Genomic DNA, 24,034 nt, shown 5'->3' on the forward strand with positions numbered 1-24,034 from the left:
TGCAGTTTGACATTTTCTTTCCTCCCCCTCTGCCTTAGTTCTAAAAGTGGGGGCAGTATTATTTCCTTTTCTTTTTTGGAACTTTCACGAAGTCAGTAACTGGGCTCTTGCATTTTAATGTCAGTCGAATTTTGCGAAAACTCCCGCATTCCTTTCAGAAACAGACTAATGCAGCCTTAGTTTTTGTACTCTGTATCTGCACATGAGATTAACCTAATTAGCCTACAATGAAAAGCAATGTTCGTGGTCAGCATAAGAAATAATTTTTATAGACACCTCTCTAAATTCATATTTTCATCGCCAACCTCTCATGACTCACTATCTAGCTTTTGTTGTGGTAACATTGTGCCTTAGTGTCACTATTTTTAGATGGAATTAAGACTATCAAATTAATTATTTTTTCCATTCACTTACATATAATGAGTCATGAGTTAAATGCGTATACATGTTTTTTGGGGGGGTATCTTTTGGAGTGCAACACTCAAGATTTGAAAAAGAAAAGCTTGCCAATGAATTTGAGATGATGCTGTAAAAACGCACAAAACATTTTTTTTCCCCATTTTAATTGCATTTTTGTTAAAGCTAAGCACAGATATAAAGTTAGGGAGGAAACTGTTAATTCCATGTTTAAAAGTTTCACAGTTAGGTTGTGAGGTCACTTGAGCCTTGTCATATTCCTTGCTTCCACTAAAAATAAGAAACTTCAGGATGATCAGGAGTCTATAACGGGACTAATTCATCTCTATATCATTCTGTCTACTAGTCTGATCGCTTCAGAATTTAGGGACTGGGCTTTGAAAACGTTATCTGAAGTGTTATTGGATGATGATTCATGATTATTCATGAGATTCAATGTGGACAAAGGAGAACACGTGGTATTTTAAAAAATGCAAGAGTGCATATTGATGTAACACAGGAAATGCATTCTGTCCTTATTTATTTACATGGCTTGTGTGTTTTGTGTTTTTGGCACATTGTGAAATACAGTAGGTGGTTAAAGACTGCTCAAACCCAGTCAAGGGTTCGACAGTTAAAACCCTTTGAAGAAAAAAAATATTTTAAGCATGAGAAGAAGAAATTAATCTTCTCATGCTATGACTAGAGATATTTACTAACTTTTACATGTACTATTGTGGAATAACTGTATTTAGAAAACAACACACAACATTGCTTGGCTCTGCCCTCAGAGATGACAGTATTCCCTTGAATCTGTAAAGGGGGGAAATTAACTTCATTAAGACTTTGGTCGGTGTTGAAATGATTAACTTGAATAGAATGCGTGAAGGTCAACATCTCTTAAAGGATATTGGGACCGAACACATTTTATTGTTTATGTCATGTTTTCACAACCCTGCAACTGACCAAAGTCCAGGATGAGATTTTATGAAAGGAGGAAAGTGGGACCTGCAGTCAGTGATAAATCAGTAACCGTATTCTACCACGTGGAATATAAAAAAAACTCAATAGGTGCAAGAGGCAGAATGGAGGTTTACCAAGTCAAAACAGCTGATCTTTAGACCCTATACTGTACTTCAGAAACTTCATTCTGTGGTATGGGTTTTAAGATCAATTACTTAATGCTCACCACATCCCAATTCTTTTTCTCTGGAATGAAGGTTTTTCCTTTTCTAAAACCACCTTAATTTTTCATGACTTCCATTTGGAATTTATAATCTAATTTGGTACAGTATGTATGCTTCCCATCACATCCTGTCCCTCACATGCTGTACTTCTCAATTTGCATGAGAACGGCTGAGTCTAATGACTCTGTCGTTGTAACGTGACTTCTTGTAGGAATGAAACATTCAAGACTCAGTGAGGTAGAGAATTGCAGATGTATTTCATCCATTACATTAGATCGTAACAGTCACTCGTAATCCCTACTGTGCTGATCTACATTGGTTTAATTTGTCAATGTTTCACACAGTGCAGATTTTATTAGAATATTCACCACTTATGCACGGGTCCTTTTCCGGGAATTAAATTGAAAATAATAGGTGCTGACTTGAAAGATTTGTATAGACTTGGATAACTAGATCCATCGATTTAACAAAATCAAAGGTGCTATAACAATGATTCTATGAGACCACAGCTCTAAGTAGGGACGTTCGTAACCATTTTGTGCCACTATAATGAACAACTATTCACAGTGCTCAAGGGCAGAGATCTCCAGCCCTGAGCCTGGAAAGCTCCAAACTCTTCATTCTTATTGGTCAGACTAAATTGCTCAAGAGATGATTTGAACAACAATCGCAGAAATTTAACCTGTAATTCTGGCTTACTCTTAGCATTGGATAGCAGAATGTTTTTTTGCAAAATGAAAAGCATGTATACTCTGGATCTGCATGCTGAATTAAAGCAAAGAAGAAAGAGCAAATTTAAAACAAACTTTCTTTATTTGGACCAGATCTCCCATTCCTTAACATATCTGTTAAGGTTATTTGATTGCATCATTGTTTTTTGTTTTTTTTGGGGGGGGTAATCTTAAACCATCACTAAGGTTTTTGCCCAAGAACAGTAAGTGGTCCTTACTGTTTGAAGAATTTATTTGTTTAAACTGAGCAAAGGCAGCCCAGGCAAGGATGAAGAGGTTTAATTGGGATTATTTCACTCTAGCAAAAAGACAATAGTGTTGTACTCGGGTGAGTGAGAAACTGAATTTCTCTCAGAGTACGGGCTTCAAAAATAGTCTGGGGGCATTGTAGTGTAGAGTGTCTGGTCTCATAACTTCGGGGGAGTGGAGTGAAATTCCTACACAAGACCCACTGTACAGCTGTATAAAAAGGGACCAGCATTGCTGGGTGTAGTCTCTGCTATGGACTGGCATCCAGTCTGGTTTGGGAGGGTCACATACTCTAGTCCACTCAACCCTGCAGAAACCAGGGTTGTGGCTCAGATATGGACATGAGTTTTGAGAAAATGTACTGCATTCAAGATAGGACTGAGGGATCTGTTGTGACTCGAGTTTGTAGGGCTCTTAAGTACTTCTGTGCTATTTCAATGGCATTTCTTTAGGATCGGGTTTCAGAAGGTGCACTTTTTTTTATTTGGGATCTATTGAATAGCCTTTTGCCTCACAATCATTCATTTCTCTTCCGGGAACAAAATGGATGGGAGGTAGGTTTAAGATTTACAGGGAAATTCCCAGCATGTACCTGAACAGAGAGGAATACAGTTGTCAATAACATATCATCAAGAATTCTAATTTGACTGGGAAATATACCAGGAATGCTACGTACACATAATTTCAACCTGAGCAGTTTGTTGTTAGTCAGAATTTTAAATTGAGGAATGTTACAAAACAGGTCACCTGTCATCCTTTTAACTGCACGCTGCCTATCTCAGTCCAGGGAATCTCCCTGTCCATGTACCTACCTGTTACTTTTTAATCAATTTAAATGGCAACTTCCTTCACTGGTCAAGTGTCTGACTGCAAAATTTTCAAATCTTAATCTATAAAATGCTTTTCTCAGTCTTTCCCGGCAGAACACTGCTGAATATGAAAGCAGATGCGAGAGTCTTGGGGGGGCATTTTAAAACAGGTTTCAGGTTTGTTTTCAGGACAAAACAAGGGTGAAACTCTAAGATGTTATACTGCCAAATTCAGCAAGAGAGGTCTCAGGAGAGAGGAGTAACCTGTGTGTAAGAATAGGTAGCGAATGAATTAAACCCTTTGTCGGGGCCATTTCGAGGATCACACAGTTTTTATTTCTTGTAGGAACAACAGCTTATTTTCTTACTAAACTTCAGTTTTGCTTGAGCTATAGCCAAGCATTGTTATATTTCAGTTCTGGGTCAATCTGATCAAAGCTCTTCTGCTGAATGTGGTTTAAATGTAACATTTAAATAGAAATCAATTGCACCCACAGTACTGGTTGCTTTTCAAAACTTGTTCTAATTATGAACCAGGTCAGGTTAACACCCACATGAGTTTATTTTTAAGGAAATTGTATTGTTTTTGATGATAGTTTTATAAATATCTCATTACCTCTCATTTTTATGAGAGTGGTATTTGACTTTAGGGAAAAAATACTGTCCTGATATTTAGATCAGGACGTAAAAACTTTGACACTCCAGCAAATTACTATCATACTACTTAACGCATTTCCGCCAAAGAAGGAAGCAGCAAACGAAACTCAGCCGTCAAGGTACAGGTTTGTGATTAATGATAAGCACGTGAGTTTTTTCATCGATAGCTGTTCCACTCTTTCCACTTACGGAGTTGCAGAGCACAAAAATATTTTTTCCTTTGCCCTCAGGGTAATCTTATTTTCAAATTTCCTCCCCTAGATCCTCCATATTTTTCTTAAATGGGTATCCTTTTGTCAACTGAGTTTTTAACTACATTTTATTAAAACACTTTGCATCGATACAAGCAGATTTTCATATGGCTGAAGTGTTTTGAGGTTGTGTGCTGTTGTTTTCATAATGCTGTTAGAGAAAACCATTTAGGGGGAAGTCAGGGACGAGGGCAAACTGTAATCTCGCACTCCCTCCCTCCACCCTATCTTCACCCTTGCAGCTGTCTCCCTGGTTCATTCCTCGCAAGTGAAGTGGGTTCCTTCAGCCGTGATCTCACGGTGAAGGCTGTTGTTTCTTCAGCCTGACAAAATAATATAAATCATTAAAATACTGAGTATGCTACCCCTCCCTATTCTTCATCTTGACAAGTGGATTAGAATTTGATCAAATATTGAAATATATTTTTCCCTCTCCATTTCATATTCCCCATTCCACAGAGTTAAACAGATGTTTCCTGAAGGTAAAATTACTTTTAATAAAAGTAAACAGCATGATAGGCAGTGGTTTATTTACTGGAAACAGTTTATTTTAAGTTAAAATAAAGAAACCATAGTGCTTGTATCACATAGGTGGTCTTTTAAGTCAATGAGCATCACTTGACAGGTTACTAAATTAGAGGTGTTTCAGTTATCAGTGCATTCAGACACATTCTATAGTAATATTCTCCATTTAGTCCCTCATCTAAACAATTTCTTCACCCAAAACTGCCTATTGCACATAGGCTTTTGGCCTTCGGAATTGAAAGTGAGCTTATGTGGTTAAAACCAGAACAAGCTTATCAGCTCAAACGCTCTGAGTAAAAGGCAATAACACTAACCCCATGTACAAGAGCTTTGAAAACCATGCCTGTAAGGCAAGCCTGGAAATTAAGAAAGAAAGTAAAAGGGAAAAAAAAAAAGATCTGACCAAGATCAGTAATTGTCTCACAATAAATTGTACTGTAGGTTTTCTGGAGGGAGTAAAAGTCATTTTGATATAGGTAGCATTTACAAGGCATCAATAATCCTGATATGCAAAAACTCATAACGGCAGCTTCGCACTGAGAGCAATCACAGCTGCGCGGCAGCCATTTGTTGTTTATTCACTTGCTGGACCCAGGTCTTCCTCTTTTTTTGAAATGAGGTACTTCCTTGTGTGGGTGTCTGTGTGTGCGTGCGTGTGTGGGGGGTGGTATGCGTTGGAAAGGGAAGAAATAAAACAACACTCAGAATCCAATGTTTTTTTTTCTCGTTCATCACCATGTTCCTTTGTCTCGTATCTCTTCTTCTTTGGGGGGAAAATGCCAGAAGGATGTAACACAAACTGAAGCAGCGTTTCGCTGCAGGTCTCCGTCTCGGTGTGTTTCTTACAGGTGTGTGATCACCCCCAGCTAAGAAGGAATGGCTTAAAGCAACAAAGAGCAAACCTCAACAATCAAAGAAAGAGACAGGAAATATCTTATGAAATGATTCATGGTGACTGACTCATTTATTAAATTGTGTCATATTCCAACGAATCACTTTCATAAAAAACATTTAAGGACATTTTCCACTATATGAAGTTCACGACATCTTTGGGACACGGTAAAAAAAAAATGAACTGCAAAATTACACTCTACCCATATTTGAATAGTTTACATAGATATGATTAAAGTTGTTTATATAAAGTACTAGGATCTATTCAACTTCAAATGACATATCTCTTTGTTTTAATGCTCTCCAGTCTCAAATAGCTGGCGTTAATATTTCTTAAACCCGAAATATTTTCACAGCATGCACTGTAATTAAAGTCCAAACAACCTTTAGTGTCTAAATGTCCCATCTGTGCTTTAAGTCCATAGGTGCTCTCTTTAATGGGTTTGTTTTATATAAACTATTTTTTTCCTTCCACTTTCGCAAGAATAACAGTCACAACCACGAACAATTTCATATTTCCATTTAACTTTAAACAAAACAAGGGAAAAAAAGAACATCACACATCCCGTAGTAATGTAAGACACCGGTTGACCTCTGGCGAAGTTTTGAACGGATTGATTTTTCTTTCCATTGGTGGCTTAACCTAAAAATATTGATCGTCTGGGCGCTAAGCGGAGAATTCTGGTTCCGCTCAAGTCGGTAGTGGAACAGGCCGTTCCATGTTGCTCTTCCGTGAGTTCACAGGCAGACTCTGCGTCTTCGAGCAACACAATGTAGCAGAAACGATTCCCTCCCACCCTCCTGCCACCCCCTTCCTGTCTCATTGAAATACCTGCTCTAGATGTGGTTACTGCTTCTCAGAATGTTCTGTGTACAGCCGAACAGTTTCCTTCTGCTGCTGGTGACCTGCTGTTGCCACGGTAAAAACAAACAATATCTTTGAGCATCAGGCATTTCTTCTCCTGTTCACCGTTCTTTAGGCCTTGTTGTGCTTTAGAGATCTCTTCCATTTTCCACAGCCTGTCAAATTGGAGGTTTCCTATCTCTGTAGGTTTTTGGTGCCGTCATTTTACGATTTAAAATTAGATTCATTTTGGATGTCTTCACTCAACAAAACTGAGCCAGCTGAAGGTAGAATGTTCCAACTGTTGAGATATTAATGCATTTATTGGATACTGAAATATAAAATTATGGGCAATAGTTTATTTTGGGTTACATTACACAGTTGAGACTGAAGTATACATTCACAAAGCACTGATGAAAAAATAAACACGGTTATTCCTAAGGGTCACTAATTACCAAGTTAACCACACTTTATCAGTATTCTCTTGATGTATTGGGGGTTACGGTAGGCATAAATGTATTTTTGTATCGCAGGAACTTGTGTAGCTGCCTAGTAATTACTGCCTTCTACGTACTTCAGAAGTTTTGAAATCTTGCTTTTTTTGTTGGTGTAGTTTCCAACTGGGGTTCCTGATGTTTGTATTGTTATCTCATGTTTGCATGGGATTGTGGTTAATCATGCATTCCTGCAACATCAGGGGTGTGTTTGACTGGCTACTTCAAACAGTCTCGGCCAAAACCCAATCCCTGGCTTTCTTGTGAAGAACATGCCAACTCCTTCTTCCGCCCTGTCTTTCTGTAGCACATATGCTCAGAATTAAGGTGCAGGTTGCACAGATGGGTAGTTTTCTTCCCCTTTTTGAGGAGCTGTCTAGGGCGTTTTAATCAAGGAGAGGGGGGAAAAAACGTTGCTCTTCCTTATCTGGAAAGGTCCTCCGTGTTTGCAGCGTTTTGAAGAAGGACCAAACGTGATAACTGGCAGGCATCATCAGATTTGCGCTGTTTGCTGTGCGCCAGCTGCCAGGGAGGTCTTTGAAACAAGTTCCTGGGGAATAAATTGAAAAGAAACAGGTGGCCGTGGACTGATGGGGCTTCACAGCTGGACTGGCTGTGTTTGTCTGAGAGAGCTAGACATTTATTGACTAATGCCACAGCACCTCGCCCAGCTGCCCACTGAACGGCAGACTGGTATGCTCTGCATGGGCCCTGACACTCTCTCATTCGGCAGCTGCTCTTAAAATACTATTGCATCCATAAATTTAAATTACCCACCCTTCTCTTTTCCCTAGAATGATATTTCTTCTAGGTCTGCAGGACTAGGATTACGGAAGAACACGAAAAGGCAGATGCACCCATTCATCAGTGCGCAACCACGATAGGCACCACTGTTACGTTCAGTGGTGTAAGATACCATTTTAGGTAGACGTTTATTGTGTGGTATCTGTATCGGGCCATAATGTTTTCAGTAAAACAAGAATCTTCCCACAAGCTTTAGCCATATGCGATTTGGTTTATGGCCCCTCATTGTCTGATCTTTGCCAAGGCCAGTTTGTCAGTCTCAGTTCCTGACATGCCTGCTGTGAACTACAGTATACTTGATTTCCTTCCAATAGAGCTCCGAATGATTTGGCTAGTAGCGTTGTGGTAGTTGCATTACTAATGTAACACCACTTCCAGCCCCCTGGTTATCTGCGGTGTTCGTGAATCATCAGTGATAAAAAAACAAAGCAATGAAAACATGAGATGATAATGTGAGAAACCCAGTAAACGGATAGCTGCATTTGGAAGGTAAACCACAGGATTGCGTTTTCCTCACTCTGACTTACTGTAGGTCACAAGAACCGATCGTATGCCTCTCAAGAGTCTGAAAGAATTTTGAGGAATGATTGAGCGTTCATGCTAGTATGGCAGTAATGTAAACGAATGGACCAACAATAATAATAATAACAACAATAAGGATGATAATGACAAAGGAGATCAAGAGAAAATGGCACAAAATACAAACCCAGATCCTATGGCTCTATCTGTAAAATTTGGGGTGTCATCACCAGTGTTATAGGCTTGCCCAAGCGGGGCTCAGCCTAAGCAGTTTCTTACTTCTCCACCTGATCGGCTGTGTACTGGAGCTGCTATTTCACATCACCCGTGAGGAGCTGCACGTCAGTGACAGATGATGTCTGTGCCCTCCTTTCTACTCATTTGGGTTTCCCTTTAAGTAAATACTGTTATTATTGTGTTTATCATAGTAGGTTTTGCTTTGTCTCTTGAGGTGAAACGTAGCCCAAGTCTGTTACGTCGTCGGTATCCTCGCGTACAGCTATGTAAACATTTACTTATTTAAATGGTATAATATGAGACATGAAAGGGGAATATCTAAGTCTTCTCTGGTGTTTTCCCTGTAAAGATAATGGCTTGCCATTGTACTTGAACTGGCAAACTCCTTTTGCATGATGTGAGAGATTGCTGCAGTGAAAGGCCATTGTTTCATAAAGTTAAAGATATTGGTAACTGCACAGTCGTAATGTGACAGAAATGAAAGAAAAATAGGAACACCCATTTTACATTTAGAAATAGCAAGCAGGAAAAAAAGTTCGCCGTTTTTGAGTCAGTGGTATTAATTTTAAATATTCAGCACAGATAAGCTTGGTTAGTGGTGTCAGGCATAAACTGATACCAGGTGCAGCATTTACTGTGGAGGATGTGTGGTCCTTGCCCGACGGGAACTGAAATAATGATGTGTATTGGTTTTTATATACATTTGTACGGTATGTTTTCTGCTGTGGTGATCACTTTGGTTACAAAGTACGAACGGGAATCAAAGTGCAGTTATTGCTTGCTTTTGTAGTAGGGGGAGTGGACTGGTCTTTCTTGTTGCTGTTGAAATAAATCGTTCCTCATTTAAAACCTTTTTAGGCTATGCCTATAATCTAAATTAATGACATACAGTAACTTTCCATGATTTCAGGAGGATGGCAGATTTTATGTACCTAAAATTGAGAAGGAAAAGATGCCTTTTGATTGCCCTGCCTCCAATTTCCTAGAAAAGGAAATGTTTCCTCGTTTTTTCCTAAAACAAGTGAGATCTTCTGAGCAGAGATGATATGGTAGTGGCTTTGTCAGTTTTCCAGTGTGATCTCATTCCTCAATCTGCACATTTATACCGTACATGTTAATGATCCCACAGTAACTGGCCAGCATGCAGGTTCAATCATGTCCAGCAGCTTCCAAACAATTCAATTTATATCTGCAGCAGCCAGAATTCTCACTGACAGGTGTCGGCAACGGATTGCTGAGCTACAAAGAGATACTGATACATTGGCCTATTGATTTAAAAATACATATTTTGAAAATAACAACTCATTCATTATATAGAAGCATTTATGTGTGCAACGGTAAGCATCACCTAAAACTGACAATTCTGTCTGCTGCATATATATATACCCATATTATCTATTCACAGTAATTTACCTAAAGATTTAAGTTTAATTATGTATACATATTTTTTAGTTATATATAAACAAAAAGTTTAAAAAATAAGTGCACTAAAAAACAGCCTAAAACCACAACTTATTTCTAGATGAAGCCATAGGCCCGTCCACCCTTAATTATCCATTTAATATGTTCAGTCTGTATGTTAAGTATATATTTTTTCAAACTGAGTTAAACATTTACTGAATTTAAACGTACTAAGGCGTTGGCCTGTAAAAAGCAAACAAAATGAATATCTGTAAAAAAATGGAGCAAGTTCTACATTTTTCCATTTGACTCTCTTGGGATCATCTTTCTACAGATGTGTCTGACACGCAGAATGTTTTTAGAAACTGTTGACTCAGCCTTATGTTACAATAACAGAACAGCAATTGTTCACTCAATGAGAACGCACCCTTTTGCTAGTCTGATGGCAGACTAGTTGTTTTTTGTATTTTATTTTCTTATTGCCTTGATGGATCTGTGAAATATCATACAGTGTTGCTAATCTTTAACTGGCTTCCATGTTTAAAGTAGGTTACTAGATTATTTTTCTTGAAAGGATCTGTTGACATTGCTCACCTAATTTGCCAATGTAAGCCAATTTTCCTAAATAAAATTCACTGGAAGGTTTATTAATAATAGTGATAATTAAAACTAATTATCTATGATCTAAGTGTTAATAATAACTAGTATATAAACAGTGGGATTTCTCCTCATTAAGATTTTAGCAAGAACAGCAAGTAAGGGACTATATCGACTAAACCGTGACTAATTTTCAACACATAAAAGGTTGATGAATAACAAGATAAGGGAATATTCAATTATTTATTTGACAACTACATCCTAATTAATTGACATTTGTTCCCCTTTATACAGCTAGGCGTTTGATTTAGTGATTGAACGAAGCATAATCCCACAAGATTTGAATCCACAACTTTCTAGTTATAATACATCCTAAACAATACTCCTCACTGCTGCTGCCTATCGTGATATAATAAAAGCTACAACCATTTCACAAAGTTAGAAAACAGAAACTTCTGAAGCAACTTTTAATTAAATTTTGATGTGGAATTAATACAGATAAAAAAAAAGACACAGTAGTACCATTGTCCTTAGTACGACGTGCCCACACTAACACATTCTAGAACTATCTAGTAGATAGTGTGCAGGATAAGGTATATAAATTCTAATATGCACTGGTAAGTACAGTAAGAGTAACAATTATACTAACTAGTTCAGAGAAATCACAAGTGACAAGCCAAATTCTAGAAGGCATATAGTCACTACACTACTCTGGGGCTGTTATATCCATCTGATTTACCTCTTTATACCTTTTTGGACTTCAGTGGCTTCAGCACAAGAAACTCCAGGAAGAAATAGCTGATAAGATTTACTGCAGCTATTCATCACCATGGACATTTTTGCATGCGTAGACATCTGAGAGACAAAATAATCGTTTTCTGCAGACTATAGGCCTGAGATGGAGATAGGCAGACTGTTGAATAGTTTTATCCAATCGGCAATGATGAGTGCATTTTGGTGGTGTGGTCAACCTCCAATTTACGTCACCAAAGAGACAAGGTTATGAATGTGTAGTGCCCTTTTGCCATCATTGTCTGCGATTCAAGATCGATAAAACTTAACGCGGTAACGCAAAAGTGGCCCTATTACATGGTAAACATGCTTTTGTGAATTTTGCTGCTACGTTAATTTGAAATATTCATGGATATATTAAATATTCATGAAACAAGACACGTACAAGGCAAGGTTGTTTTAAGTACTTTAGCTAAGTATTGCAAAAAGAGCAACCTGCCAACCAACTAAAATACACTCGTATTCAAATTTTACAAACGGCCTCCATCATTTACATTAGTGGTTATTTTATGATAAATAACGCCTAAAAGAAAAAGCCTAGCAGGACTTAGATTTGTGGCAGACTTGCTGAGCTATAGCCCATGTCATTGCCTGAAAAGCTGATTTAAATGAGTGCAGCTGAATTGAATTCAACAAATCAACTTCAAAACAGTTTTTGCAGACAAATACTACTCACTTGCTATCTCAACATGCAGATCACATTCCAACATTTCTGGGGTGAAATGTCTGCTGCACAACCTGTACTTATTGGATCATATATCATGCTGAATCTCGTTGAGAAACTTATCAATGGGACCAACATAAGTGCCCATGTTTATTACACATCTTAGTTTGACTAAATGTTGATCCAATTTCTTCTTTTTTTAGTGCGACCACTATGTTCTGAACAGTCAAATGCTCGACAGAGAGGCATTGTTTTAAATGTATACGAGTTCAAGGAGACCAAAAAAGGATTACAGTTGTTCAAAGACCATTGCTTGCAGCGGCTAGTGAGCAGGAAGGGCCACTTTAACGTCACAATTTGCAGTGAACTCTTACTCGCACCCGTGCCTAGACCCGCGGTTTTCTCGTCTGCCAGTGACAACATGGCAATCATACCATACTTTCACAAAGGTCACGAGTTGGCACTTAATTGGACATTTACAAAATGTTGCGTTACCATCAATGCATTTATGTTGTTACCGAGATTTAATACCCAGTCTGAGAAAGTGGCAATGCAGTTCTCCTTTAAATCTGGAAATCCTGAAACCTTATGTACTAAATTTGCATTGTTTTCTTGTTTAAATCAATCAAGTCTTATCAGATTTCTTACTGAAAATGTATTGTGGTACTCTGATGTGTGTGTTTGTTATACTTACGATATATGCATTTATGATATTTAATTAAATATTATTAACATATCAGACTGTAGTGCTGCATTTTGTACGTAGAAATATATAGAAACGTAATGAGGTGTCTGGCTAGGGTGTTACCGGAATTGACATCTGGAGCTCCTAAATGAAAATGAAAAGATGAACAGGAGCATGATTAAAAAAGTACCTTTGGCTTTTGAATTTCAGTTCCTGTGAAATGCAACTTAGTTTGGACTTAGCCTTTTCTTAATCCTCCCCTGATCATGAAGACCAATCAACATGCTGGGGTACTATTAGGATGACTAATACCAGTGACTGTTCATACTTTCCACCCCACTGTGCTGTGGTATACAGTGACATACACCTATCGCATTGAGCCTTGCCCAGATTGCTGGGGTTGTATTGCCCCAGTCTGTAAATTGAAATTAAATAAAGGTTAAGGGAACGACTGCACATTGCAAGAGATTCATTTGATTGTCTCTAAATGTCTGTAAAGTGATCCCTTCACCTTAAACCTTCTTATTGTTGAGAATAAATTATGCACAACGGTTTATGTAGGTTTGTATATGAAAACAGAAGAATGCATACTCAAAAACTCTAGGTGTGCCTGAGAAAACAAAAACATAAAATGCAGAGCCAACTGGATGTACAGTCTACAATCCAAAGTAAATTTTATTTAACAACTGATGGTTGGGGAACTTTGATATACAGTGGAACTTCAGCCAAATATATTTGTCCTGATGATTTTATGTAGTTTCGTATATATATAAATACATCTTGCTGTCTCAGACTTACCTTATTTTCATTATTTGTCTGCAGATTTTTATGTTCTATCTCTACTCCTTTTTTTCCGTTGGGTAAAAACCGCCATTGTTTTTTTGGCCATTTCCTGTAAAAGGGACTCACCTCCCTTCCTGTACCAATAAAAACATTCTTATTATTCTCACCCAGTTAGAGTGCCAATCAACTGGAATGAGTAAGGTTCTTAACGAGTAACGAGAGACACAAAAACAGCAAAATGAGTTTGGAATGTGCATTTGCTCTCATGGCAAATGCTGTCTTGTTACTCTTAAAAGTTTAAGCTAAAAAAGTAATTGTAAGTCAAATCATAAATGTGCCTTAAATAAGTCACTTTGGTGAAGACGTTTTCCGTTAGCAGACTGGCCTTTGTTGAATGGATAGTCAGAAAATCAGAAAATAAATCTTCCTCTCTTTGGCAAGAAAAGCCTCCACTGTCCAATGTCTTTAGAGAAAATAACTGGAAATAAAAGCATGCAAAAATGTCAAGCTTATAGTGGTTATTATCTGATTATTAATGTAAAGTTTGTGTGTACTTTTCCCAAACACAGTAGTGACGACTGGACTAGCCGGTGAGGTGTGGCTTTCTTGTCAGCATGAGAACTATCTGCTGGACAGCAGCACATCTCCACAGGTCCTGTGTGCCGGATCAGGCCGACCACCTAAACCCCCTTCTGGCTGCTATAAAACACCGCCCACACAAAGCCTTTTACATTTCCTGGCTCCAAAGACGTCCACTGCAGTCAACCAGAACGGGGCTGTTAAACAGATTTTATCTCAGACATGACCGAGACACCCCTTAGAGCTTGTCCCAAAAGAACGAGAAAATGAAGCCGGAGATTTATTGTGCTTGAGTCGTCTTGTTTTTACATGACCTACAGCAAAGAGCAGTACAGGTTTTTGGGCATGCTAAAAAAAGAAAAAGGAAAGTCCAGCGAAGGCCTGCACTGCAAGTGTTTGGACACATTTGTAAGTAAAAGATGCACATGATATTTCACAATATCACTTCATTTCTGTGCCAATGTACAGAGGTAGATAGATGGTAGAGGTGGATATCTGGCAAAATACAACTTTCAGCCTTATGGTGGTTCTTGCACTGAAATACGCTTAGGAGTGTCAATTATTTCCTGCTCTATCACAGTGCTTGGAAAACCAAATTGTATTAGAGCTTTTAATTCCACCTTTTGGCGTAATGAGCAGAGAGATTGCTTGATTAATGAACTGATTGACTCATAGTTGCAGAACTGTACATGATTTTAGCAAACGGTCTTGCACTTGCGGCGCTGGAAGGTGACAGGTTACAGCTCGGGCCGCCCCTCCAGTTAGGCGCTGTTCACCCCCGGGCCACCTGTCGCAGGAATTGAAAAACGAACGTCGGTGCCGAGGTCGGGCTCTGCAACAGTACCAGTGCGGGCTCCGATCGAAGCACCCACTGGCTGATAACGCCCAGTCTGCTTCATCTTCTTTTGTTTTGTTTTTCAGCTCCGTGCTCAGAGCAGCCCGCACCCAGGCCCTATCAGGGAGTCCGTGTCAAAGAGCCGGTCAAGGAGCTGCTGAGGAGGAAGAGGGGAAATCTCACTAACACTAAGCCAACAACTGCCACAGCAGTAAGGACAGCAGTCACGTCCTTTCCTTCTAATTCCTGAACAGTCTCAATACATCCCTAAAGCAGCCACTTACACACTTCTAAATTAGGACACTGAGTTTGTTTATGCAGTTAGCCAGTCTGTGAGACTACTATAGAGTGAGAAGCTCATGTTTGTCTCCCCCTAAAGTAACTGTGTAATAATACATTCTTAGTTGGAATTTTATTTAAGGCAGTTTGTTTAATAAAACCTTTTTTGTGTTATTGTAAAATGAAGTCGGTAACGTCCCCTCCCCAAAAAAAAAAATTTGATTGGAGCAAATGGGAAGTTGGCAATGGGATTTTAGATTTCATTGCGTCTCTGTGTTTTATTTATTTTAAAAGAGGAGAGGGACCCGTCGTTTTGTGCACTGTTTTATTTCTTTTCATGTAAATTACTGCTACTGCGGGGAAACAGTGAAGTATTCCTGAATTCAAATGAACCTGGCTTTTATGTGGCGGTGGACGAACCCAGAAACATACCACTTGTAATAAGAGAGGTGGGTTTTCTGTGAGCAAGGAAGTGTTCGAACCTTTCCAGATCACGCCTGGGGAAGGAAAGAAATTAATAGGTGCTTTCTGCAAGCTGGCCTTAAGTATTCCAGGTGTTTTTAGCTGACAGTTTAAACCTTTCCCTCAAAGCGCTGTAGGGCTGGGCATGTAGCCCATGCAAATCTCTGTATCGTCCTGCCAAGAAGACCACTGCCAGCATAACAAATTTGAACCTGCCAACAGAACCATAAATACAAATATACATAAAAGCACAAGTACAATATTAAACTTGGTTATTTGGAAAACTAGAAAACCAATAATGGAAAAAAAAATCTGAAGACGCTGTTAAACCTATCCATGCAGTGATACTGTACAGCATATCACTGCATGTTTGCAGGTAAGAGGTTCTCTGGGGACACAGAAGTAAGGGCTGTCAGAAGCAATCATTAATTAAACAGTGAAATGTGGTTCTCGACCAGCTATTTCCTCTCAAACGTGACCAAAATGCTTGTGGTATTTTCCATATTTGTAAAAGAAGCATAAACATATAATTCGGTCTTGAAAACAGGTTTGTTATAGTCTTGTGTATGAATCATTTTCACAATATATCAGTTATGACCCTTCTATGTGAAATGTTACTTTAAGAGTAAGTTTAGTCTCCAATTATATATTGCTTAGTACTTTATGGTAACAGCAGTCCACTTTCAATTATAGAATAATAACTTTAAAGAGACATTTTTTATTTTTTTTTACATCTTACTGGGTAGTCTAGACATTATACACAGTTCCTCCTATGCATATTTACATACCAGGTTCCAAAGCCTTCTCAGAGATGTTGATAATGCAGTGGGGTTTTGAAAGCACATATGACTATTAATATTTCTAACTAAAAACTGCATTTTGACTGAACAGTTCCCAAAGAGCAATCAGCTGTGTATTTTGAAAATGTGTGTTTCCTGTAAGATATGAAGTGGGTGCTAATTGTGAATAAACTGCTGCCTATGAATCTTATTAACTTAGAATGTGTTTGGAACAAGTACACCAGTAAACACTCCACAAGTAGTAGTTCCTTTAGTTAGAGAACTGATCTGAAGGAAAAAGATAGGGGAGGAACATATGATCATTTGCAGTTAACTACTGTAGATACAGTAGTTGCTGGGATTGTGTACAGTTGGTAAATAATCCCTGAAAAATCCAATCATACATCTTGGACAGATTGCCTCTTGAAGGGTTATTTTTTAACCACAGTTTTGTATTCTTCACTTTGATCACTTTGCTGTGTCTTTTGATTGTTTAATAATTAAATTCCCAGTATAAATTACCTGAGTCATGTGATTTGGGAATGAGATCCAGAAATATCATCAGCATTAATATCATTATTGTTGCCCTTTCGTGTTCTAATTGTATGAACATTTAATATTTCTCCCTCTTATGTTCTCACAGCAGGCAATAAAAATGGTTTCGCCCCATTATATATGGGTCACAACAGGGTAAAAGATTTCTGGAAAAGACCGTTGCTGAGGAAAATAATGTTACACTGAAGGTTTGACCTAATGTGAGCTTTTTACAGGGGCAGTCCATTAAATGAAAAGGAAAAAAAATGTTTAAAGTGCAATATGACTGGATTGCTTTAGGTGTTCGGACCTAATCTGTCAGGGACAAACAAAATCTTTGACGGTTTCTTCTTTTTTATAGAAAGTGTGAGTTAGTCATCCTCTAAGGTCGAAGAAAACTGCTTGTGGTTTTGGTTTTTCGGAACACCACAGTTGGTTAGTGATCAAGCCCATGCACTCTTTCCATAATCCTCCTGGTTTCATTTATGTTATGTTCAACGTTAAGAAGCAGAATTTAAATGTGTCTCGGACTCCTTTTTATCGCCTTAGTTCTTTTTACCGTACTTCCTCAAATGAAATTTTCCTCTCCTCTCGTGTGCACCCAAAATCAGTCTTTAAGAAGAGCTCGGCCGAGAGCACTTAGAACAGGTTGTTTGGAATCCGTTTCGTAGTTTGTAGTTTTGTCACTCATGTGATTGGCAAAACCAGAGGGGAGTTCCCCGAGGCTTTACAGCACACAGATTTGATGCTTAAGTCTAGGTTTTGTTTAAATAGTGACTGGGCGGAGCAGTGGTGTGGTAGTTAAAGATGGCGTCTCGGCTCCTGGACCTTGGGTTTGTTTCCAGACCAGGGTGCCAATTGGAAAGTTTACATCTTCTATTTGTGTTCATGTGAGGTCACTCCAGAGCTCTGGTTTCCCACACCTTTATAAATCAAGTTCTTTGGTCAATTGGTGTCCCTAAATTGTCCTTGCATTTGTGTGTGAGTGCAAGCAGAGGTGTTCCATCCAGGATGCAGTCTCACCCTGAGCTGTTTTCGTCCGACTTGGGCTCTAGGTTACAATGACCCTTACCAGTTATAAGTGGCTTTAAGATAATACACGGATGGGTGGAAGTTCTGTAATTCTGCCACGGTATAAAATCCCTGGACCTCAGATCTATGAATGCTGTGCCGTTGCAAAATACTGCGTAGTTTATTATAGAGGTAAGGATTATCTCTTCAATCATCTCTTCCAGGTAGTGGTCCCACACCCTACGTTATCAACATATCCGCAGATTGGTAAGTTTACACCAGACTTGGTCCATTCCGAAACAGAATTGAAAATGGAGAAAAGCTGCTTAAAACGTACTGATGTCAAAAGTTAAAATATATTCCATACAAGAAAAGATTGAAATAATGGTCCTGTAAACTTTATGTAAAAGGTCAGGCAAAAAGGCTTATGATCTGAAGTATTCCTAAAGCTAAACAGATGGAATTGCGTGCATTACATAATTACAATTTCTTTGTACCACTCCACCATTCCTGGAGTCATGATTCAGTGAAGAAAGCGTGACATATTTTGAGTTATTTGCCTGCCCTCTTTCGAAACGAGGGCCCTAACTCTGCTGCTGTGCCTTGGGCCCATGTCATATACCTGAGTCTGGCTCCCCAGCCCTTTGAAATGCAGATTTAGGGCAGAAAGGTTAAGTTGGAAAGGACTGTGCGTGACACCCTAGACGTCAGACATCAGTCCTCACACCGATGCTCTCCATCTGATGTTAACCTTCAGGCCACTCCGGGTTTATGGAAGTGGGCAGCAGTGGCCCGGAGCTGTCTGCCTCGGAGGACGGCGCCATCTGCACGGGCTGGATTGCCCAGCCGTCCGGAGCGCCTCTCCAGCCCATGTCGCACTGGACCGCCTGTCCAGACTACCTTCCCCAGGATCCCTCCATGTCTGCCTACACTGCCGACATGTACGTGCAGCCCGTCGGCCCCAGCTACGCGGTGGTGGGGCCGCCCTCCGTGCTGACCTACACGCACGCGCCTCTCTTCACGAACTTCGGGGTGAGTTGCGTTTCCCGCCGGCACTCCCCACCGCGAACCCTAACGGCCGGCCGACCTGTTTCATGAATTGCTTCTCGGGGGCTTCCTACGAGACGGAGTCTGGTGAAGGAAAAACCAAATATCGATACCCACAAAATCGCCTCTGGGCTTAAAAATGTAGTATTTCGAACGGGTATGGTGTGTTTGTTATGGTCTGCTGTGGATCCCAGATTTTAATGATTTTGATTGGAAAAATGTCCCGAGCCTTTAAACGGCATAATAGTCACTCAACAAACTGCCCAGTCTTGTTGTTGAAGCCTTAATCTTGGCTTCATTCAGGCCACGACTGGATAAGATCCTTGGATCAGTAAGCTATGAAGTACCAAATGGACTTGATGGGCTGAGTAACCATTCCTATATATATGAGTGACACTGACACTAATGTACCATTGACGCACACTGACCAGTGACTCTTCTCACTATACACTGCATTAAAGACATGTGTGATGTGCTTTTGCAAGTCAAAGAAATACTGACGTATATTATTGCCCATCCTTTTTTTTTTTACTTGAGGAGTAGATTACATCCACTTCTTGTTTGCTGTGGCAGGGTGGTTTTCAGGAGGGTGTGGGGGGAGAGTACAGAGCCTCCCAAAAGCAACTCGAATGCACCCCGTCTCCAGTGATCGGGTATCTTTAGATTCCTCAACTGCGGAACGCTGAGTTCCAGAATTCCAGAAAGGACAAAGAAGATGAAGTCTAATTCGGACCTGGAGTAACAGCTGCCAACATTTTAAGATTTAAACTTTGTGGTCTGTAGCCCTTTGATCTAAAAACGTTTGCAAATACAAAGCTAGTTATCCTGTTCGTTACCATGGATTAACCTTATCTTATCAGATCTTAAATATTAAGCAGAGGTGGGCGTGCTCAGTACTGGCGTGGGAGACCTGGAATGAAAATCAGGTTGCTGCTGTAATAAGTGTTGGTGGACTACAGGGTGCCAGTCTACCCCCTGGGATAAAATTTCCAAACCAATGGTCCATTATGGAACATTGTGCTATCGGTTTTTCCATCCTTTGGATGTAACAAATTAAACTAAGGTCCTGACTGAACAAGGTCTTTCAGTACTTCAGGGTGCTACTCATAAGAGTAGTCGTGTTAACTACAGTGTCCTGGCTAAATTCACGTCAGACTTTGCTCTTATCTACATTTTGGTCTGAATTTGGTGATCTACTTCCACGCCTGATCTGCCGTGTGCGGCTTCACCCCTCACCCAGGTGCACTAGTGTTAAATGAAGAACATTAATGTAAATGAAGTGGGTCCCCTCCTACAATAGATTAAGCACTTTGGGCGGACTCCTTGCCATTAAAAATGCCATTTGAATTCAGACAGCTATGCCATGAAAATCACGCACTACAGAGAATGAAACTTGGCCCTCTGAAAGACAGTACAGAGCTCATTCCAAGGGACAACAGCTTTACATACCAGAGGGCATTAACAGTACTCATGACCACTGAGGAATTTGCATTGTTTTTCCTATTGTGTAATATAGCCAGTGAGCCTACCCCCTCTATTGTCTGAGATTGTTCATCCTGTGGTTCAATAAGGAAATATAAAGAATTCTGCGCAGTTGATTTGGTGTGGTTTCTTAAAGTCAAAGTCAATGTGCTTTAATGAAAATTTGGACAGGAATTCAAACATCTCAGTGAAAGCCCACTCAATCAGGCAAACATGCAAAACAGAAAAATGAACGGGTATTGCATTATTGATCAATGTTTGTTTAACCCCCCCCCCCAAAGAATGAACGGGATTAAAGGACTGCCTTGTCTATGTGCAAGCAAATCAGCGTACCGTTGGCGTGTCAAAATCCCTAAACCCTGTCTTTTCCTTTCCAATGTGCGGACAGACCAGAAACGCTCCACCCATGGCCCTTGCTCAAGCTGACCTCTCCGAGTCCTCGGTGACCTATTTCCCCTGGGCGCAGTCCCTGGCCACCCTGCCCGCGCCGGCCATGCAGTGCCCACCCGGCGTCACAGCCTTCCCGCCTGCGCAGCTCGTGCCTCTGCCCATCACGGTGCCCGAGCCGGACCCCCAGAGACTAGATCAGGCGCGGGCCACCATCGGCAGCCTGCCCATCGAGAAGCTGCTGCAGGAGGACGAGGACAAAGACACGTACGTTCCCATCAGCGCGCTCTTTATCGAGGGCATGTGAGGCCCACCCAGACGTGCAGCAGGAGCCACAGACTCTGCATAGATTCAAGCGCATGTACAGGTGTCTCTGCAGGAACATGGGGCAAAACCTTTGCCCCCTGTGGCAGGTTCTGCAGAGCTCAGCTCTTGCCAGTCTGACCTAAGTTCCCTTCTAGAGAAACGCAGCATTCCGACGGCATGACCTCCACTTCCTCTCACGTGCTCCAAGAGGAAGTGGCCACTGCGTCCCACCCGGACGAGCTGAGATTGTATCCTAAACACAAGATCGCTCCGATTCCCCATCTTCCTGACGCGGCCAGTCCTCTTTTTTCCAAAGCTTGCCAGCTCGTACCTTTGGCTGAGAGGAAAACCAACATACAAATAAATTTGTTTAAAAAATTTGAATGGGGGGGGAATTCTTACCTGACAGGGGTGGTGGTGGGATAACAACCAATCAAATTTTCAGTGGCCGCGTTGGTGTTGTCGAGAAATCGGCCTTCTGCCACTGCGAGATACCAAACTGAAACAGCGGGAGAAGGGATTCCCTCTCCAGCTACCCCACCTTGCCCTTGCAGTAATCCTCCCTTTGTTTAACAGCTTGGCTTAAATCAATCGGCTAGTTCAAATACCAGTACCCCTGCAGTAAGATCTTATCCTTTCCAGTCAATTATCTACCTTCTCTGTGTCTGCGATTAGAGTTTCCCCTTGGGGTCTGTATATTCCTTTATTTAACTTTACCCCCAAGGGCAAACTGACAAAGCCCTGTGTCCAAGAAGCCATCCCTTCATTGGCTGTGCCGGTGCCAAACGCGATACCATGCGCTGTATTTCATGGCACCCTGTCACTCAAAGCCTCGCTGCTCGTTTCAGTTAGGAGAGCAACGCCCCACGCTTCTGTCTCAGATGTGGCCAATATCAAGACAGTTCAACCTCAATAGGCCCTAATGCAAACAGGCCAGGATCAAGAGAAATGAAAGATGTGATGCAAATCGATAAGTGGTTTGATTTGGTTTAGCCGAGCAATGACAGCAAAGGCCTGTTCTCCACTAAAACCAAAACAATGCTGTTTAGATTCATTGTTTGATTATGGAGTGCAAGGGTGTTTTTTCCCAACTGCATTTACGCGGACAAATTGAAGTGATTTTTGTGAACCTGCCTATCAGTTTGAAGACAGACACAGAGAATATGTACATATAGGTTCTGCAGTAAAACATATAACATTAGTGCTGGGTTTCTTTCTCAGTAACTATATAATGATTAGTGCTATAATCATCACAGCATATTACTTTTGTGCTCAAACATCACTCCCCAGCTAATCACGCATGATGATTCTTACAAAACGGAACAAAGTTTAACACCTCGTATTTCTTTAAGAATGATCATAGCATCCCTGTCTAATTTTACCATTTAAAATACAGTGCATGTTCTACGAACTGGCTAAATTAAGTGGGGAGATTAAAAGATGTAAAAAGGTCAATTTACAGGGGAAAAAAAAATGATTTGCCTCTGTGCTTTTGAAGGGATTTTTTTGTTTTGTCTGCCTCGTTTGTCCTGTTGCACTTTTTTGAAAAATATATATTTTCTTTCTGGGTTTTTCTGCTGCAAAGCCCAGTGTGATACCCACAGTGGATCAACATGGATCAACAAAAAGTTCATTTTATATTTAAAGAAAATCCAGGCATGAAAAATCACCACATTTACAGATGCATTCTACACTTTAAATTGGAACAACCAAAAAATAATTATTTTCTCAGGAGAACCAACCTCCCATATTTTTAAAATTTCTTTCTTTCACATGGGAGTGTGGGCATAATATTTTGGGGGGCAATTTGGAACAGGCCAGGGTAATTTTGCAGAAAAACCCAGTAAAGATTTTTTGTTATTCTTAATTTCTTCATTAGACTTCCAGACTGTGCTATTCAAAGAAAGACATCATTTTCTGTTGGTCCTTTAAATAACGTATGTAAAACCTGTATTACATATATCAATCTTTTTGGGTTGTTCTGCAAAATTAAAGCTTGGAATTGAAAACAAAATAAAATATGAGTGGTCATTAAACTATGTGCTCAATGACTCATTCTTTTTGATTACTTCTGATTTGCATTTTCCTGATGATTTTGTTTGCACGCCCTGTGTTTCACACAACTCTCTCTTGCTTCACCCCTGCCATCGCTAACCTTTAAGGCACCCAAAACGTTCACATTGTGCACCTTGAATTCAGAAAATAAGCTAGAACTCGCCTAAGTTCATATAAATTTGCCGAGCTGGTGCTTTTGAATTATCCTCATTCTGCACCAGGAAATAAGGAATAATAAGAATAGTACATGAACAAGAAGCATGAGCTTCAGAACCTTTTGTTTGTGTATTGCCAGACGAAATCTTTAACAGGTGACACATTCATGTGTAAACACCTGCTAATTTTAATGTTTCTTTTCCTGAATTTTAATCCGTAAAATGGCCACGGATTTTGACATGACAGGTGAGCTAATGGCGTGAGCAGTCTCACTGTGGTCTCATTGGAATGGCTTGCTCGTCGGAGGTGCCCTGTGTTTCAGATACGAAAGCGTTCCAGTGGTTGTTGAGTGGGGGAAAAAGCGCTGGCCGGACACCGGCGATCTGCAGAGACTGATCTCCCAAGCCTGTCTTTTCTCGCCTTAGGATTCTCCACATTTATGTAGCCAAAGAAATGAGAGAATATGCGTACGCAGCCGCGGAGAAAATGAGAGAGCTGCACAGAATTGATACAAAGGAACACCATGGGAAGGTAATCTTGGGAGCCCTGTTTCCTTTTGCTTGCTTCTTCTTTAAAAAGGGTGAGGGAATGCTAGCACTCACACTT

At 40.1% G+C, this 24,034-nt stretch overlaps 1 protein-coding gene across 5 annotated transcripts in view; it reads left to right on the plus strand.

Annotated features, from left to right (window-relative positions):
• The window catches only part of LOC148641129 (NF-kappa-B inhibitor delta-like), an 84,883-nt gene that overhangs the window by 46,379 nt on the left and 14,470 nt on the right, over positions 1–24,034 (plus strand). For all 5 annotated transcript variants that reach the window (XM_088618840.1, XM_088618841.1, XM_088618842.1 and 2 more), the window contains 5 exons: positions 15,017–15,141; positions 18,220–18,262; positions 18,753–19,027; positions 20,913–21,178; positions 23,854–23,959. In XM_088618840.1, coding sequence (XP_088474966.1) covers positions 15,017–15,141; positions 18,220–18,262; positions 18,753–19,027; positions 20,913–21,178; positions 23,854–23,959 — 815 coding nt within the window. The remainder of the gene's footprint in view (positions 1–15,016; positions 15,142–18,219; positions 18,263–18,752; positions 19,028–20,912; positions 21,179–23,853; positions 23,960–24,034) is intronic.

Source organism: Lepisosteus platostomus, chromosome 25, assembly GCF_059453375.1.
Source record: "Lepisosteus platostomus isolate fLepPlt1 chromosome 25, fLepPlt1.hap1, whole genome shotgun sequence".
Taxonomy (NCBI): Eukaryota; Metazoa; Chordata; class Actinopteri; order Semionotiformes; family Lepisosteidae; genus Lepisosteus; species Lepisosteus platostomus.